At 36.1% G+C, this 19,111-nt stretch overlaps 1 protein-coding gene across 1 annotated transcript; it reads right to left on the bottom strand.

Moving 5' to 3' along the window:
* Positions 1–9,146: 9,146 nt before the first annotated feature.
* Positions 9,147–15,152, bottom strand: LOC113346425 (CBS domain-containing protein CBSCBSPB3-like). Its single transcript, XM_026589958.1, has 14 exons — positions 14,516–15,152; positions 14,260–14,428; positions 14,040–14,172; positions 13,306–13,476; positions 12,558–12,636; positions 12,314–12,427; positions 12,119–12,185; positions 11,829–11,934; positions 11,669–11,727; positions 11,101–11,210; positions 10,891–11,018; positions 10,714–10,796; positions 10,532–10,621; positions 9,147–9,693 (listed from the first exon to the last, which is right to left on the bottom strand). The coding sequence occupies exons 1-14, from the start codon at positions 14,680–14,682 to the stop codon at positions 9,502–9,504; spliced, it is 1,668 nt and encodes a 555-aa protein (XP_026445743.1). The 5' UTR covers positions 14,683–15,152; the 3' UTR covers positions 9,147–9,501.
* Between the last annotated feature and the right edge of the window lie 3,959 nt (positions 15,153–19,111).

A 19,111-nucleotide genomic window follows, 5' to 3' on the forward strand; every position in this document is an offset into this window, starting at 1 on the left:
TATGCTCTATTTTCTCGATGCATAAAAGATTGTGCGACAATTTTCTCGATGCATAATGCATTATGCAGTCATATTTTCGGATGCATAACAGGTTATGCATCCATTTTCACGACTGCATAACATGTTATGTAGATATTATTGTAGGTGCATGACAAGTTATGCAACCTTATTTTTTGTTGGTTTCAATACTAACAAAAATGTTGTTGTATAACGTGTTATGCAATCATTTTTCGGACTGCATAACACGTTATGCAACAAATTTTGTAGATGTATAATAGGTTATGCAACCATTTTTTCACTGCATGATAGATTATGTAGTCACTTTTGTATCTGTAAAACAAATCATGCAATCATTTCTTTAGACACACAACAGAATTTTGGACATATTAACTGACCCAAACGTCACTGAACCAAGGTTAATTAAGAATATGACTCATCCAAATTCATCGCACTAACACAATCAGGTAATCCCATGCCTTCTAACCCCACTGGAATTTTTGTAACTTTATCTCTTCCATCAATTACTCGAACACCAGCAACAATAACTCAATCCCAGTCCCTGGTTAGCAGCTGAAACATCATCTAAAACAAGCTGTTAACCCTTAGAAGGAAGCCAGTAGCAGCATACATCTTTCACTGCCATAGCTCAACCAAATCACTACAGTTTCAGACCTCAGCTCCTATCTCTTCCATGAACATCATATCACCAACACAGACCCATAACAACACACGTTCTACAGCTGAAAATTAGCTCAAAAACTTGCAGTATCTCCTCCTAACCAAACCAGTTCAGTCTGCGAAAATCATCCCACCAGAAACCCTGTAAAACAGACCACCAACACCATTGCAGCATCAACCATTGTAGACAAACTCAACTAGCATCAGATGAGCTTGAAGGCCTTTTCTCGAACGTGTTGTGTGCCTAAAATGGTAACTGCAATTCCTCATTCATTCACAACCCATAAACACACTCCATTCAATCCCCATTATCAACATCAACATCATTATCTTCCCTGGTTCAATTAGTCTTCAGAAATCATTCACAAACCCTTGAAATACACACAAATAACAAATTATTAAGAATCAATACACGTTCTCCATTTACGTCTGTAAATCCCCCTGACAGCCACCATTATGACCTAACTTTGTATTTATGGTTGTAGAATGAGTTCACATCTGTACCAAGCCTTTTCAAATTTTATGACGTTGCTGACCGTTTCTTTGTTGTGCGATCGAACTCGAATGTTCACATGAATCCATGGCAGGGGAACCTTTCTTCTTCACTTACTCAAACCATAAATGTTGTAACGATTCAGCTAATTTCATCTCATGCTTCCATTAATCTCTTCCAGCAACTTGACCACTATCTCAGGAAATTCCATCGTGAGTACCAGCAGATTCAATCCAACAAATTTGTGACCATCAGACCGTCTTCATTCTCATCTCAAGAACTGTATGCAGCTACCATTCACCAACACGAATTTCGTAGTTTAAATCCCCATAGATCCAGCGATGATGATTTCCCTTGTCATTAATTTCGTCCGTGAAGAGAAAAGCCCTGAATTATGCTAAGATTATCAGTGTTTTGTGAAAAAATCTTCAATGGGTTTGAAGAGGAAAGTCTACTGATCGTAAATTTGTAACCCAAAATCATCTTTTATCAAGATTTTGAAACAGATCAGACTTGTATTGAAGAACAAGCCTTTGTTTTGAAATAGATTTTTCTGAAATTATTGTTCTAAATCTAGTAGATCTGAAAATGAAGAACAAGATAAGAGAGATAGGAAGAAGAAATTCGTTTCCCAGTTGATGTTGATGGCAGCTGATTTCAGTGCTTGGAAAAATAACAAAACAAAATTTTATAAATTATGGGTGTGAGAATAATTTTTCTCCAAAAAATGGGTGCACCCCTTCAGTTTTCTGTCCGTGGGTTTCTCAGTGGAAAAATCTGGGAGAATGGATCTCCCCGTAGTTTTCACTTTTCAAAAGCCATGAAATATATATTAAAGAAGAATAGATGTACAAAGTAATATATGGATGGAATCAAGAAGATGAAGAAACGAAAATTCGAGCATTAGATATTTAAGAGAAATAATGCATATATATACTAGAGATCTAAGAAAATTGCAAGAATTCTTGTCTTAGTAGAAAAGGTAAGTGCGCAAAATCCTAAAGTTGTTGTGGTACAAGTAGATAGTAGGGATTTTTTGATGGTTGGACTCTACCACCACAACCAAACCAAGTATTTGTAAAAACAGATGACAAGTATATTACTGGTCAACCATGTTTGACTTATTTGGTCCCACAGATAATAGAAAACGGTCCCCTTAGAGCGTCCACAATGGACGACTAAACCCAAATATTTCGTCCAGTGGATAGGCGTAGTGGGGCGGACCATCGATCAAAATTTGATCAAAGACTAAAACCTAGACCAGATTTGGTCGGCGACCAAGACCAAATCCAAATATAGTCGGGCGTTTATATAATGTACGCCCGCACCACAGGCGTATGTATAGTCCACGCACGGACACGGGCGTTTGTAAACCTTACGCCTGATGTAAGGGCGTTTATAAAGAGTTCGCATGTGCCAGACGAACTTTATATGTACGCCTCATCGGGCGTACATATAGTTAACGCCCCTTAGTTGGGCGTTGATATACTTTGATCCACTACCTTAATTTGAGATACATCACATGGGGCGGGCTTTATACCTCCGCCCCATTTTTTTTATTTTTTTATTTTTTTTATTTTTGTTTGAATTCCCCCGAGCGTAATCTTTATTAACGCCTGATTTCAGGCGTAATCTTTACAAACGCCCCATTTCAGGCGTTATCTTTACCAACGCCTGATTCCAGGCGTAAACTTTACCAACGCTCGATGTCCAGGCGAACTTTATATCAACGCGCGACCAAATTTACTCTTCTCCCTCTACGCCACACGACGGACTAAACTCAAATTTGATCTTTTTTTTAGTCTTTGGTCTTTGGTTTTGGTCGCACCACTGCAGTTGCTCTTACTACCACAAGGTCCACAACCAAACCAAGTATTTGTAAAAACAGATGACAAGTATATTACTGGTCAACTATGTTTGACTTATTTGGTCCCACAGATAACAGAAAACGGTCCCCTGTAGAATAAAACCTATCTAAATATGCAGGCTCCGGATCCTCCGTGCCTGGAATTCGTGAGTGCCCCTGTTCCAGCCACTTGGCAACTGACACGTTGCTAATTATAACTAGACCTTAAGATATTCTTCAAGAGAAGAAAAGGAAAGCCAAAAATTCTATTAAATTGGAGATACAATAATAACTAGATTTTGTGCACGTGCTACGCAATGGCTGAACCCAAAAACCATCTAATGTATCATCATTTTTTTTCTTTAATCATATTTTTGGTTTGGTGTGATGTGGCTTCGCCTCTCCCCGTTCCAATACATGTTTAGGATTGTTGATTCGGCGTGGCTCGGCTTCGCTCTGCTTCTCCCTGTCCCAATACATGTTTAGTTCGGTTTCTCTTCGTCCCGGTCCCGATGCATGCTTAGGATTTTTGATTTGGTGTGGCTTGGCTTCGACTCACCCCGTACGTCCAACTGCATACTTAGAATTCTTTATTTCGTATGGCTCAGCTTCGCCACACGCCCGTCACAATGCATGCTTATGATTTTTGATTTCGTGTGGCTCGGCTTCGCCTCGCCCCGTCCCAATGCTTGATTGGCTCGACTTAGCCTCGCCCTATCACTTAACATTTTAATTTGGTGTGGCTCGGCTTTGTCTCACCCCGTTCCAAAACATGCTTAGGATTTCTGATTTTGTGTACACGAAAGCTTATATTTCTCTATAACAGATTCATAGGAAAGTAACAACAAGAGTATATACAAAAGCTTATGTTGCTCCAAAACATACAGATTTATGGGGTAACATAAGGCTAAAGGAGAAAGTTTTGGGGTTTTAGAATATTGTGTGAGGATGAGAGTTTTCTCTTCTTTCAAACCTAATTGTTATCTCTAGGGGGAATTAGATCATCTAATTCTAGAGTATCAACTAGATGCCTCTTATAATCTTATAGTTTCCAATTTAATTGGGTAGAAATTGTAAGTTATTTGAGAAGAATCTCCATTATTAGGTTCTCCCGTTATTCAAAAGGGTAGAAGAAACTAAATTGGTTGATTATTTATCCTTTTCAAATTATCAATTTCAATTTATTTTCATTGTAAGCTTTCACTTCTCATCATTTGGTATCAGAGCTTTGGTTTGATTCTCAAGGGGAAAAGGTGGTGATTGGTGAAGATACTTGTTCTTGAGGTGAACACTACTAATCTCTTTATCAAGTATTTTGGGTTGATTTTTATGTTCTTTGATAGTATTTTCAAATTGGGTTTTTCAATCTTATGTTGATTTCACTATGGTTTACAAAAGAGAAGTTAATTTGGGTAGGATTCATTCAAAGGATGTGTTAATGAATATTATACATGAAATGTTTGATGATATGTATCTAAGAATGGGAGAAATTTGTGAAGAATATTATTGGAAACTTGTAAATCTCCATAACCAAGAAAGGATTCTACCTAATGATTGTGATGATGTAAGTGAACTAGATGTATCAATTTTAGTTGATGGATGTGAGGATAAACAAAGTGCCCACAAGGTGTTTGATAAAATGTCTCCACCAAAATTTGATAGTTATTTGAGTCATGAGGAAAATGAAATAGTGGGTGTTCTTCCAATCTATCAAGATGCCATGAATGTGGATTAAATATTTGATTATTTTACTACCATGGACCAAGTGCTATCACGTAAAAATCAAGATAAAGAAGAAAACAATTCTTTGTGTTCAATTTTTGATGAGGTAGTTAATGGTAGTGAAGTAAAAGATTTTGGTGTACCAAGGTATGATATTGAATTGGAAAATGCTATGTTAAAAGCATCTCAAGCACAATTTCAAGTATGTGAACCGACTACCGGAAGCAAGCATTTACTCAAGCTACAACAAAATGGGGAGGCAATATATATGAATCCAATTTGGGCTTTCATTGAAGATAAGTTTCATGGTTGTAGTCTTCGTGCAAGGTTGAGAGAGATGCTTGGTGTTTCTTTACTACTTGGGGATGCTCTTAACTATGACCACAAGATGCTATATTTGGTGAGTAACTACAATGGAAGGTGTAGAGGTAGAATTGTCTTCAAACAAGGAAAAAGTTCAAGCACTAATGGAGAATATGCTTTGGAGAATTCGTGGACGAATTTGTTCAAACAAGGGGAGTATGATGTATTTACAAACGAAGAAATACTTGGTGTGTCATTACTACTTGGGGATGCTCTCAACTATGACCACAAAGTGCTACATTTGGTGAGTAATTATAATGGAAGGTGTAGAGATAGAATTGTCTTCAAGCGAGGAAGAAGTTCAAGCACAAATGGAGAATACGCTTTGAAGAATTCGAGGACGAATTTGTTTAAAGAAGGGGAGGATGATGTATTGTGGATGTCCCATATCGATATTGAAGTACCATTTATAGGCCATCCTAGAATTACATTGAATATGCCAAGTATGCCCTTGGTGCTAGTATAAATTATAAAACATAAGGCTAAAGGGGGAAGTTTTGGTTTTAGAATATTGTGTGAAGAATGAGAGGTTCTCTTCTTTCAAACCTAATTGCTATCTGTAGGGGGAATTATATCATCTAATTCTAGAGTATCAACTAGATGCCTCTCATAATCTTATAGTTTCTAATTTAATTGGGTAGAAATTGTAAGTTATTTGAGAAGAATCTCCATTATTAGGTTCTTCCTTTATTCAAAGGGTAGAAAAAACTAAATTGGTTGATTGTTTATCCTTTCAAGTTATCAACTTCAATTTATTTTCATTGTAAGTTTCCGCTTCTCATCACACGGGCACAAAATCTAGTATATATAGTAGTACTTTTTATGAACTTCCTTTGTGTTATTCTGAACTAATGTGGAATCAGACTCCTGCGAAGCTTGCATGCATGGTTTTCGCTACATGGGTCAGAGTTAGAGTTGAAGGCCAGAAGTTACAGGACCCTACATACAATAGAAAATGTAAACTTATATTGTTGCAAGATATAGTAACGGAAATGTTATTCACCTCCCTATTCTCCACCTCCCTACTCTGCTCCCTCCAATCTACACCACACATGTAGGATTTGAATCACATTCAGATACAAGTAGGGTTCACCATTTCCCAGATATGGGATTTAGATTGGAGGGAGCAAAGTAGGGAGGTGGAAAATAGGGAGTTGAATAGCACCACCCATATAATAAGGGGCTTGTAGCGAGTATAAATGCTTAATCCGTAAAATGAAAAGTTAACATATTTCTTATTATGTATAAGCATTTGCTTGCTTTAGGTGGTGATATGCTTTTAAAATTTGGGCAATACTAAATGATACCATGAAGCAGAACCACAATAAGTTGCAACAAATTTAAATAATCGAATTACAATCCAAAATAGGATTCGTAAAACTGATACCGGTGCCACATGAACGTTTTCACTAACTAAAAAGAAAAGAGGTAAAGGGTGCATAAAAACCCATTATCAGATAACATATAACATCAGATTTAAGGTTTCCCCACGAAACTAATTTTGCCTTCAGATAAACCCGTCTCTAAATTTTGATCGCAAAGAATCATACTCCAGTTTAACATCTATGTAAGCAAGTACCCTACATATATGTTGGTACAACATTCTCAAAATGTACACTTTTCCATGGTGGAGCTACTCCAAATGGAAAAGTCCTCCATGTGCAATCATTACATGTGTCACTTTTGGCATTAGCCTCTCCCGAAAACATCACCTGTGAAGCCTATGGTTGCATGTGCCAAACTGGCCGTATTACCGGTTATCTATCTTTGCCCCTGAGATCTATCTCAACATGATGCTACCTTTCTTTTTTTTCTTTCTGTTTTTGTGTGGCCTAGTCCCGGGAAAAGAAATGAATTCCTTGAAATGGGCGTCTTGTTTTAAGAGGCGAGCTTTTAGATTAGGTGTACTGGAAGATATATGCAGCTGCATCGTTTAATAATATTTTTCAAATTTTAACTTTAATCTTAATAGATGAAAATGGAAAGCATATTTTCAGTTATGGTTTTGTTCGACCTCTACCATTCATTTACAGCGCGTAATGGAATCTTTACTCAGCACTCCCTCAATGCATATATATCTAAGATGATATTGTGATATTAGGGGAAGCTTAGTGGATTCTTTGTGCTTCTGTTATCGATCCTATTCAGATTCACAAGCCAAGCACACTGGCATAACCGTACTATTTGATGAGACAAATCTCATTTTATTGTAACATACTATCCAAGTGGATTGACATTCGTATGTCGTCTACTGTGTCGAGATGTTTCAGTTTGGACATTTCAATTGTATCTGCAAATTACTGTCTTTCATGAGTAATTGGGAATTTGGGATGTCTGGTCCAAAAAGTTAATACAGTAAATGAAGTTATTTACTCCAGACAGTCATTTTGAACCTGTCACATATATCCACTTAATAATGCAATATCCAATCCAATAATTAACAAATCTACGCATTTGAGTGAGTTCACGCGCTCCCTCTTCAGGAACCACGATTCTTTTAACATCTCCTCATAATCTCTCTCAATCGTCTTTAAAACCATTTTGCTCTTGCTATCAGATTCCTAGAGTAGTAGTATATTAGCATAAAATTCAATATTGTCCAAATAGTCCGCTCTATGGTTGGTGCAGTAATTGGCGTATAGTAATTTGAGATTGATCTTTCAAGAAGAAGAACAAATTTGAGTAGTATATTATCACAAATTTTGGTGCAGTAATTGGCGTATAGTACCATCAACTGCTTTGTTTAAGGTAAATTTCTTATCTTCTCTTTTGTATCATTATTTGCTTTCCTTTTGTGCTGCATCATCATAGCATCACAGAAAACAATGCACTCCGCCAAATAAGCTTCTTAGCTTCTATGCGTCTGAATACTCTTGGAATGCCGTAGATTGAACCCATTATAAGGCAGGCAAACTTCCTAGTTATGGGGATATTCTGGTATTTAAGTATGTTACACAAAGTGACCATAAGGTGAATTAGATGCCATTGAGAATTGAGACTATATTCTAACTTTTGAGGATGACGAGAGACTAACGCAAACGTGAAATCTGTTTGGGCATCGTTTTACACCTTTACTTATATGTAAATTCTATTACACTTAAAATGTGCCTTTTGTGTGAGCCGAACCCACATCTATATGGATAAAAACCAGATGCTTTGGTATTTGAGCATAAATGTCACTACCTATAGTTTCCTGCAATATCAATCATGACAGCCCAATGCCAGATTTTTCAGTGTTTGTATCATGAGGCAAGTCTAATGTTCCTGTGAAGTTGGTAACTTGTGGTGTGACCTTTAAGTGTTGAGAATTTAGAACATTGGGGAATTCTGAGTGGAGCTCAGAGATTCTCCAATGGTTGTTGTATGTGATTCTTATGTGGCAACATATTTAGACATTCTCAATCCAATTTTTCCTCAAGTTTAGGGGGAAAAAATAATTCATCTCCAATGATCTTACATGTGATCCTTCTTTGATTAAATGTAAATTTTATTTTTAGTAATTTAAATATTTTATTACAGCTAAGTATGATTATTTTGTATATTGGAATTAATTTTAGTGAAGCAAAAGCTTACTAGGATAGCTTGACATTGTCAAGGTGAATGTCATTCACCTTGACAATGTCTAACAAAAACTAAGCCATGTCATCTTCACATGGATTTTTAAGAAGTTGGGATTGGAGAAGGATTTTAGGAAAAATGAATGTCTATCCTATGTGGATTTAGACATTTATCTTCACACACATTCCATTAGAGAAGCTCTTAATTGCATATCTAGCCACATTCAAATGGTTGCTTGTCTTGGAAAACATTACAGCATCCATGCTCTAGTGAAAACAAAGCTCATTTGATCTTAACTACTGCTGTTATTGAGCCATTTACTAATCTATAGAGATGTTACTGCCAGAATCTTAGAGCATTGAACTCCCATGAGGAACAGCCCAACCACAGACTTAGGGAAACTACAATGCAGGAGAATATGTTCAGTAGTCTCGTGTTCAATGGCACCCTTTATTTTGAATAAGGTTTTGTAAGAGACATGTCCTATGAGGAAAATTCTTTTTGCACCCATGGGGAACCTTTTATACATTATGATTTTGAACTTGAAAGGTTCTAACACAATACATTTCATGTAGAAAACTCATTCTGACAAGATTAAGCTTCCCAAACAAGCATATTTTTTCTGATTTTTTGTTTTGAAACAAATCTTTTTCTTTTTCCACTTTGGGACAGGAAATGAAAAATAGAGAAGCAAATTTACATTTATATTATTGTACATCATCATTTCGTGTTGGGCTAGATGTCGGTCCTCCCAAAATGAAGCCGCCCTAGGCATATTCCCAGGGTTGGGTTTGTCCTGCCAATTGATATTTCTCGTTGGATGCATCCCACCAAGGCAACATTAACCCTTGGATCGCTTCAAGTACACCACTACAGCTAGTCCTGTCAACACCATTGTACCTGCCAAAATTCCAGTTTGAAGAGTCCCAAATCCAGTCTTTGTACCACTTGCTGTAGTGTCCAATGCTTTTTCTTGTAATTGCTTCTTTCTGGATTTAGGTGATTCAGAATACTCAAGGTGCAACCTTAAGACCTGAAAATTTTGTAAATGTTGAGATTTAAAAGACATTCTTGCATTTAAATGGATACTACCCACTCGTAGAAGCAATAAACATTTAGAACCCCTAAACACCTGGAAATAAACTCTAACGGTAACTTCTTTTTCAAGGAATAATTTTTATCGAAGAAACGCCGAGGCTAATAATTCAGCTATCATACGGAATATAAGAACTTTTTAGGGGGGGAAGTACTATTAAGTGCTGCACTTCAACACTTCAAAATTCACTACTCTCGAGCACCAAATGCAGCTACTTTCAAACTTGACTCAAACGTGATGTTGGATAGACTAAGACAGGAAACTACGTTCAGAACTCATCTCTCGATCAGACAGTTGAGTATTATAGGACATTAGCAAAACCAGGAATTTAATTATTTAGAGATCAAATATCACTAGGCAATCAATCAAGCTTCTCATAAAATGCCACTCCCCTTTAGAATCTATGGCAAAAAATAAACGAAAGAAATAAAAAGAAAGGACAAAGGAGCATCTGATTTGCTACGAAATAGTACAAATGAAAATTTTTGCTCGCGCGCGGCTCGATCATTTTTTATCTAGCAGAATCACATACCAACCATTTTAAGATCTGAACGATGTTTAACCAATCTAGTTAATTTGGGCAACTTTCTTCATTTAATGAATATTATTGCAAGTATCATCACAACCAACCATATGTTAAATGATTGGTTTGTGATGCTGCTAGATCAAAAACGCTCGAGCAGCGTGCGAGCAAAAATTTTTCCTGAATGTGCATGCTTGTTATTTAGAGGCGAGGAATTCCAAAAGCAACAACCTGAAGGAAAAAAATGGTTACCTTCAAACCCGTTGTCCGAGCGTGGCTAATAGCCGCAGCAAGGTCACTATCTGTTGTAAGCAGCACTTTATCTCCTTCATCATCTTCATACTGAAAATAAGAAAAATGAATTACATATATAATTGAATAATATACCCCAAACAAAGTTGAGAAAGAAGGGAAACATAAAACACCAAAAGTACCAAAAACTGTGGACGATCTTGATCACTGTCAGTTCCTATCCTCTGCATAACGGTAGATACAAGCTCCTCCAAATTCTCAGTACCTGTGAAAACTCAAAAACAAGAATTTTAAATTTTTTATTCTGTTACTGAGCAAGCTAAGGTTCCCACATGTATACAGTCCGGGAGAAAACATACCGCAATTGAGCCGATGTACACCACCCTTACGATCCTCAAATTTGAAGGCAAATGAATTTCCTAAACCAAGAGACGGATAAGACTTCCCTTGTTCTACACTATCTGACGCCATAAATGCGGACATTTCACTGCAGGAGATTGCAGCAGCATTAGTACCAGAAATAACCAGGTAGGACAGCCACTATATAAGTAGATGTTATTAAATGATACCTTTGCGTGTCATAATCATCTTCAGGTGGGTCTAAAGCGAGGGCAGAATCCCAGAACTTCTGCATCATTGTGGTTGCCATGTCATTGACAGCTCCAGAGCTACCCTCAACCTTCAAGAGGGAAATACAGCTTAATTAAGAAAGGTAGATTACACAACCTTTAACCTATTTGAGTACTGTCACCTAAATTATACATTGCATAATTTTCATTGCCTCATCCTGCTAGTATCATGAACATTGTAACATATGGACATTGTATTTGATTTTGATCGGTTACATGAGTACATGATTTCCAACTGTTAAAAGATCCATATGTAGCTTGGAGGTTAAGTATAAGAAAATAAATTATGCAATCTATGTTTCTTTAGCCTTACATCGAAATATCATTTTCTAAATAGTTATAAGCTAAACTTTAAAAGCTCAGGGCAGATGAAACTTAAGACACATGGGCTCTTCAGTCGGGTTTCATTTGGAAAGAGAAATAGCCATGAGTATTGTGATAGATAGTCACAAGAATTTAGATGGTTTCGTTACAAAAGCAGAAACGATCAAAAAGACTAAATCTATACCATAGAAATTGCGGCATGAGTTATCTGCAGAACATCGATGCACGCAACAACACACCCATCTGCAAAGTGTCACAGGGAGCGGTCACTCATAATTCAATTTTGAAAAATGCAAAAGATAGACCAAAGAAGAAGATAGCTATAATTTAAGACCAATTCTTACCTTTATCTACAACAGGAAGATGTAAAAACTTGCCATCATGCATTATATGCAATGCATCGAGAATTGTTGTCTCTAACGTTGCACATTCAGGGTCAGATGTCATAACCTTCCAAAGGAATACATAACAATGAGGTTATGCAGATCAAAATGCAATACTTGGAACAATTCTCAGAATTTATAAACTGGCCAAATGAGATACAACCTGGACAAAATTGTTGACCCGCCAAAATCACTAAGCTGTAAGTTTATAACCCAATCTAGGCAATACCAAGTAGTAGAAGCATTAGTACCTTTTCCACTAGAGTTAATTCAGGGGAAAGATTCTGAGCCACGACTCGCATAAGCACATCCTTCGAACTGCAACAGTGTAACAAATCAACCATAAAATTTGCAAGTAATACAAAGTAATAAAGCAGAAACTGCTTAAGTAACACGATTTAAAATAAAAATAATGAAAAATTAGTGGATTGAGACAAGGATAGTACGTAAGTATTCCCTGTGGCTTGTTTCCTGTTGTGATTATCACTGAATTGACTCTAAGATCTCGCATTTTTTTCGCAGCCACATAAACAGGATCCGAGGGTGAGACAATTGCAACCCTGGAAAACAAAGAAGATGGATGATGAAACCAGGTGAAACAAAATAGCAATACATTAAAAAAAATTAATAATAATAATACTGCTTAGACAATACAGAAAGAAACTGCTGCATTACAAAGAGTAGCATTACTTGGTGTTTTCAGTGATAATGGTAGATAATGAAGGCTTAAACATCCGCTCCCTGAGAGTTTCTATGAAAGCATATGGCCCTGCAACCCAAGTGTAGTAAACATAAGATTTGGTAATGACTGACATGTGTATAAAGCTAGTAATTTCATATATATAGCCATTTATTATGTGAATATATTTTGTAGAACAAAAATTTAACAAAGAATGGTAAAGACTTGGTAAAGACATGTGTATAAGATAATCTATTTTTAAAGCTAAAGACTTGGTAAAGACATGTGTATAAGTTCCACATGTTTCAACTGAATTGTACTGGTTCATCCGTTCTCTACCACTGCATCGCAGTGTGCTTTAAGAATTTTAGCTTGACCAGCATCACTAAGTTTTGAATTATATCACCTAGCTGCCATGATCAGGCATTTTCTGTGGAACACTTTTTGCCCAGCATTGACGCACTTCCAATGGATTTGAAATAAACAATACAAGATGATCTGACTATAAGGTTCGCGAGGTGAATGTGTTTGACATTTCATAATCACGTCTAAATTGCGTAGATATTTAAACTAAGACTTAACCCTACATTTTTTGCAGAGTTGTCCATTACAAAGTTGAATGCACATCAAAACTCCATATGACTACAGAGTCCGAGATTGAAAACATAAAACATGTACCAGTAGAGTGGTTTAGGCAAATAATCAAGCAGCACGCAGCAGCAAAAACAAAAACTAGATTGTTGGCAAAGAAAAACCAACCAGATAAATCCTTTCCCCACTGACGTTCCACCCCTCCCACAGCAGCTGCAATTGCACTACCTTGTTCTGCAGCCTTCTCCATCCTGGATATAGCATCATATAGACACTTTGTAATATCTAACAGTGCAATAACTTCACCATTTTCAACAACAGGAAGATGCCTGAATTTTCCTGAAAAAAGCAAGTGAAAGAAAAGAAAGCAAGCTTAAATGCAGAACAAAGAAGATGTTTTCTGAGTAGTGCTACATTGATACTAAGATTTAATACCAAACCTGAATCAATAAACAAGATTTAAAATATAGAGGTCCTCAACCATAACAAATAAGACAGGCTCCCCAGCTTAGCAAAGAGATGGTAGAGGGTAGAATTGTTAACAATCCAGAATGCGTATAACACTGGATTATTAGACAGACAGCAGTGTAGATATATCCTTGTGAGAAAGTAGACACTGATGCAGTGAAGACTTAAGGCCACACAGGGTTTAAATCATATAGCGTAACACAGACCATAGACATACAGTTGAAGCACTTAAGTACTTGCTACGCAACAGGATACATCTACTGCTAGCCATGAAGCAAGTGCCACACAATTACTCAATAAGCTCATCACAAGTCGTGACAATATTCGTACCTTCAGAACCAAGAACATCAAACAACATATTCTTTCATGTTGATACAACCAATCCACCCAACAAGGATACACATAAACTTAACCTCGCAAAAAGAAATACTAACCCTGAACCATCTTCTGCAAAGCCTCGATAGCTAATGAATCAGATGCCACAAATACTGGACTCCTTGTCATTACTTTGGAAACTATCGTCTGTTCCGGCCTTAACCCTTCAGCAATGACTCTAGTTGCAATATCCTAAATCCCAAATAAAAACTTATTAAACAACAAATAAACGATGACAAAAATGAAGCAAAAAACCGAATGAATCAAACATTTCTCCACCTTGTCAGTAACAATTCCAGAGAGTAAAGCATTAGCATCAGTAAGAAGAACTGCATCAACTCTACGAGCAGCCATCCTTCGACAAGCATCAGATACAGTAGTTCCTTCAGGTATAGTTAACGCTTTCGATAATCTCAACTTCTTCACCGTCCTTTCTCCACCAACAGACCTTATTCAACAAAACATAAATCCAATCAAAACACAATAAAAATCAATCAAAGAAATAGGGTTTTAGAAACTGAATAAACAAACTTACGATTGATGAGGAGGAGAAGTTGGTTTTGTAGAGTTCCCATTGATGCCGTTGCCGTTGCTGCTTCCGTTGTCAGTCAAAACAGCTTTTTTCACCGTCGATGGACCAGGACCACCGCGTTTTGTAGAGAGATGATTTCTTCTTGGTGGATTAATAACTTGACTGCTCATTTTAGGGTTTATGGAAATCGAATACACAAGAACGAGATTGAAAAAAGGTAGTATTCAAATTTCAAACCCTAAATGGATTTTCATAATTTTGAAAAATGAAACAAAACCCTAAATATAAGGAGAGAAAGATTCTTCTATAATTTAAATATTCGAAAATAAAAATACTAATAAATATGAGATTGGAAAATGGTAGATTTGGTATTGGATTCGGGTTTTACTTACGTCTTGCCTCTTTCTCTCGCTCTCTCTAAGCTCTGGGTGTTTAATGGTAATTACAGAGAGAGATAGAGAGATTGAGAGAAAGTGGAGGGTTTGTTTCCCACCTGATTTATGAGGTAAATGAAATTTTCAAATTTATCTTCTTGATTAAACAGGGGTAGCTTTGAACGGCGTGCTTTTAACGTCGTTCAAGAACACTGACGGAGACGGTGGGTTTAAGAATTTATATAGGTGTGGGTTTAATACAGGGATACTACCCGGTTCAAGGAGATACTAATTTAATACATGGAGTCATTTCTTGGAGATCTTATCAATCCAGCAGGATGGGTTGAATGTTTTTGTTTGTTGATGTTAATTTTTGGCCGTCTAATTTACGCTCTTTGACCGCCTCTTCTTTTCCCTGAAGCCAGAAAATAAAAGTATTAAGGAGCTAAGTGAACGTAGAAGTGCGCGCACATTCTGAGTGAACATGCCTTTATTGTTTGATCCATAATTATTTAAAAATATTTAAATGGATAAAAATACTCTTCCATGTTAATTTTTTTTTTTCGTAGCAGTTCATTCTTCAAAATGAACTCCTGTTAATTTTTATTTATTTTTTCAGAAATCACCTAAAAAAACAGAGTTCATTCCAGAAATGAACTCCATATAAAAACCTAAAAAAACAGAGTTCATTCCTAGAAATGAACTCCATTTAAAAACCTAAAAAAACAGAGTTCATTCCAGAAATGAACTCCATATAAAAACCTAAAAAAAACAGAGTTCATTTATGGAATGAACTGCAGCAGCATCACCTTCGTCGTTCTTCAACAACAAAGCACGAGTTCATCTTCACCAACAACATCTTCATCACAAATCTTCGTCGTCTTCATCATCTTCATCGTCTCCACCATCTTCAACAACACTAGTAGCAAGAAAATCAAGAAAATCAAGAAAAAAACTCGTTTTCATCGTCGTCTTTATCAAACAGATGCAGCAACAGATTAAAAACAAGAAAAAAACTCGTTTTCATCATCGTCGTCTTCATCAACTCGTGTTGTTTCTTTATCAAACAGATCTGTTTCCTCGTCGTCTTCATCAACTCGTGTTGTTTCTTTATCAAACAGATCTGTTTCATCATCGTCTTTATCAAAACGGATGCAGCAACAAATTAAAATCAAGAAAAAACTAGTTTACATCTTCAACAGCAGCAGCGATGAAGATGAACTTCAACAGTAGCAGCATCACAAACCAGAGTTCATTCTTGAAAATGAACTATGTCATCTTCATCTTCTTCATCAGCAGCAGCAACTCATCTTCATCATCTCCATCCTCTCCATCATCAGCAGCAACAACAGACAAAAAAACGTCAAAATCTTCATCACAAACCAGAGTTCATTCCATAAATGAACTCCGTCATATTCATCTTCTTTTATAGATCCGAAACTTACCCAAGCATGTGAAGATGATAAAGGTTCATCATCATCATAAATAGCAGCAGAATCTTCAACCTCACCGTCTTCATCATCAAAACAGAGCAAAACAGCAAAAAGAAAAAAGAAAAAAACGCAAAACCTTCATCGTATTCATCATCATTATCATCATCATCATCTTCATCACTAGCAGAGAAAAAAATAGAGAGAATAGAGAATCGTTCATCATCATCTTCATCACTAGCAGGAAGAAAATAAAAAAAAAATAAAAAAAAGAAAAAAAGAGAGAGAAATTCTAGATCTGAAAATATAGGAGAGAGAAAGTAAATCTGAGAATGATTTCTTCTCTCTTACTTTTTGACTATATATATGGTCCTTATCCAAAAGGGTATTTCTGCCACTACAAGATGACATTTACATCATCCATGACATCACTCTAGGACCAAACTATAGTTTTATGACCAAACAATAATTTATATTACGAAATAGGACCAAACAGACAATTGACTAGGTCAATTGGACTAGACTCTCTCTAATATATTATTCCTAGGACTATATGGTATTTCCTTGAAGAATAAAACCATTCGGTTTGCTGTATTTCTTCGTCCGGTGACTGATTATGACCGCGAAAATGATAAAACAAAATGGTTTTGGTGCTCTATGAATCAACGGGCACATCCAATGTAGAAATGCGGTCATTATTAATGGGGTTGTAAGGATGGCTCTAATGGAGACCCAAGATTCAACCATTTTGGGTCTCCCGCGTCATCAAATTCCAAGGACCAAGCTTTTTCTTCCGCTAAGAGTATCCTTGTCATTTCACTAAAACCATCTGGTTTGTTGTTTTCTTCATCCGATGACTGATTATGACCATTAAAATGATAACACAAAATGGTTCTGGTGCTCTATGAATCAGCGACACATCCAATGTAGAAATGCAGTCAATTTTAATGGAGTTGTAGCATCTCCAATAATAGTTAGAAAAATATCTAAGATACGTTGTTTCATTAGGTTTTCATTCAAAGAAAGTCTGATCAAATACTAAATCAAACGTAAACTTGGAAACTTATATGGAAAAATTGGAAAAGAGTATGGGTTTTTAGTGACATATTGACAATTTACTTAATGTAAATTTTCTAAATCTCTATAGTACTAATTTAAGAGAATATGCAAATCTTGTAGATGTTCTCCATAGGTGATAAACCTTCACGTGAATTATGGTTGTTCTGACATGAGTGTGGAGCAACCTTTTCCCATAAGAGATTATCAATTCTTTTGACATGATCTTTAGAGTTGATGGGTTTCATCTGAGACTTGGATACGTTGTATATTGCTGAATAATTTTTTAGACCATTCAGATAAGATACTTCTTTTAACACTTTCACAAGAGTATTTTGAAGTAACACTAGCTTCTTATCAATTGACTGAAAGTTATATTCCTTATGATCTTCCGTTCCAGATCGATTTGAAGTTCTCTTTGAAGTAGATATTGAATGATCAACAGTAGTAGTAAATAGAGGAATTCCAAGATTTTCTTCTACCTTGATGAATCTAACAGTTGGTAAACCTTTATCAAGAGAATTATGATCTATTTCAGATGTGACATAAGCTTATTGTCACCATCCGATAAAGTCGTGCGAGGAATTTTTGCATAATTTATAAAAGGGGGGTATCAGTATTGACGGGGGTGATACCAATCCATATGAAACAAAATGATCCTGACCACTGGATCAATGGACTTTCTTCATCAGAATAAATATAACAGATGCACTAGTCAGTGTCTTTTCTCGAAACTTTTTTTAGTAGGAGTTTATTAAGAACTTCTACTTTAACTGAGGGAGACATGTTCTTTTCTGCTAAATTGTTCAGTTGCATATCCTTCTCTCTGATCTCTTATCTAAGATAATTAGTTTTTGTTTTCAATTTCTGAACCTCGGTGGACAAAAGATTAATGGGCTTTAAGAGTTTTGCCAACTCTTTTCAGCATCTCTTTCAACATCAACATCAGACATATAATATGTGTTTTTAGTTATTTTATCTCGAGAATTATGAGACGTGGATGCAGCAACATATGCAACTTATGGATATCTGTAATCTTGTGATAGTTAACAGAATCATTCTTAGGTTCTTCCATAACCATATTTAGATTCAAGTCTTACCAGATTGGATCGCATCAAACAAAGATTGTTAGATCTTATCGTGTTTGTGATGCTTTGATACCAATTGAAATGATGATGGTACCAGGTACACCATAATATTTTAGATATCCAATATTCAAGACACACCTTGTGTGATCTAATATAGACATGAACTATCAAGAAGATGACAGCTACAAGATGCATACTTGGCATATAATGAAGGTCTGAAACTAAACCAACTATTGGATCAAACTAAATGTTTGATTAACATACAAGTGCGTTTACTTTATTATAAATACAACAATAATTTAATGCACAAAGTAAAATAAAAGCACACACAAGATCTTGTTAACGAGGTAAATGCAGAAAAACCTCAAGACCTAGTCTAATTTTGAATACTCTTAGAAATTAAGCCGGTATACAAAGATTACAACCAACTATGTATAGTTGAGACCAAGTAAACTAACTCTAAGTTACTCAGATTCTTCAGAATCCCTATGCCTACTACCAATCTGGTAACGCACGTGAATCCTAAGATAAAGTCAACTATCTTAAGCCGTCTCACCAGCTATGAGTACTTTTATCACTCAACACCTTTTGATTGTATTCTGAAACAGTAAAGGAGTAATCTGTTTCAGTAATCACTTTATAAATATCTCA

The sequence above is a fragment of the Papaver somniferum genome, unplaced genomic scaffold (genome assembly GCF_003573695.1).
Source record: "Papaver somniferum cultivar HN1 unplaced genomic scaffold, ASM357369v1 unplaced-scaffold_99, whole genome shotgun sequence".
Lineage (NCBI taxonomy): Eukaryota > Viridiplantae > Streptophyta > Magnoliopsida > Ranunculales > Papaveraceae > Papaver > Papaver somniferum.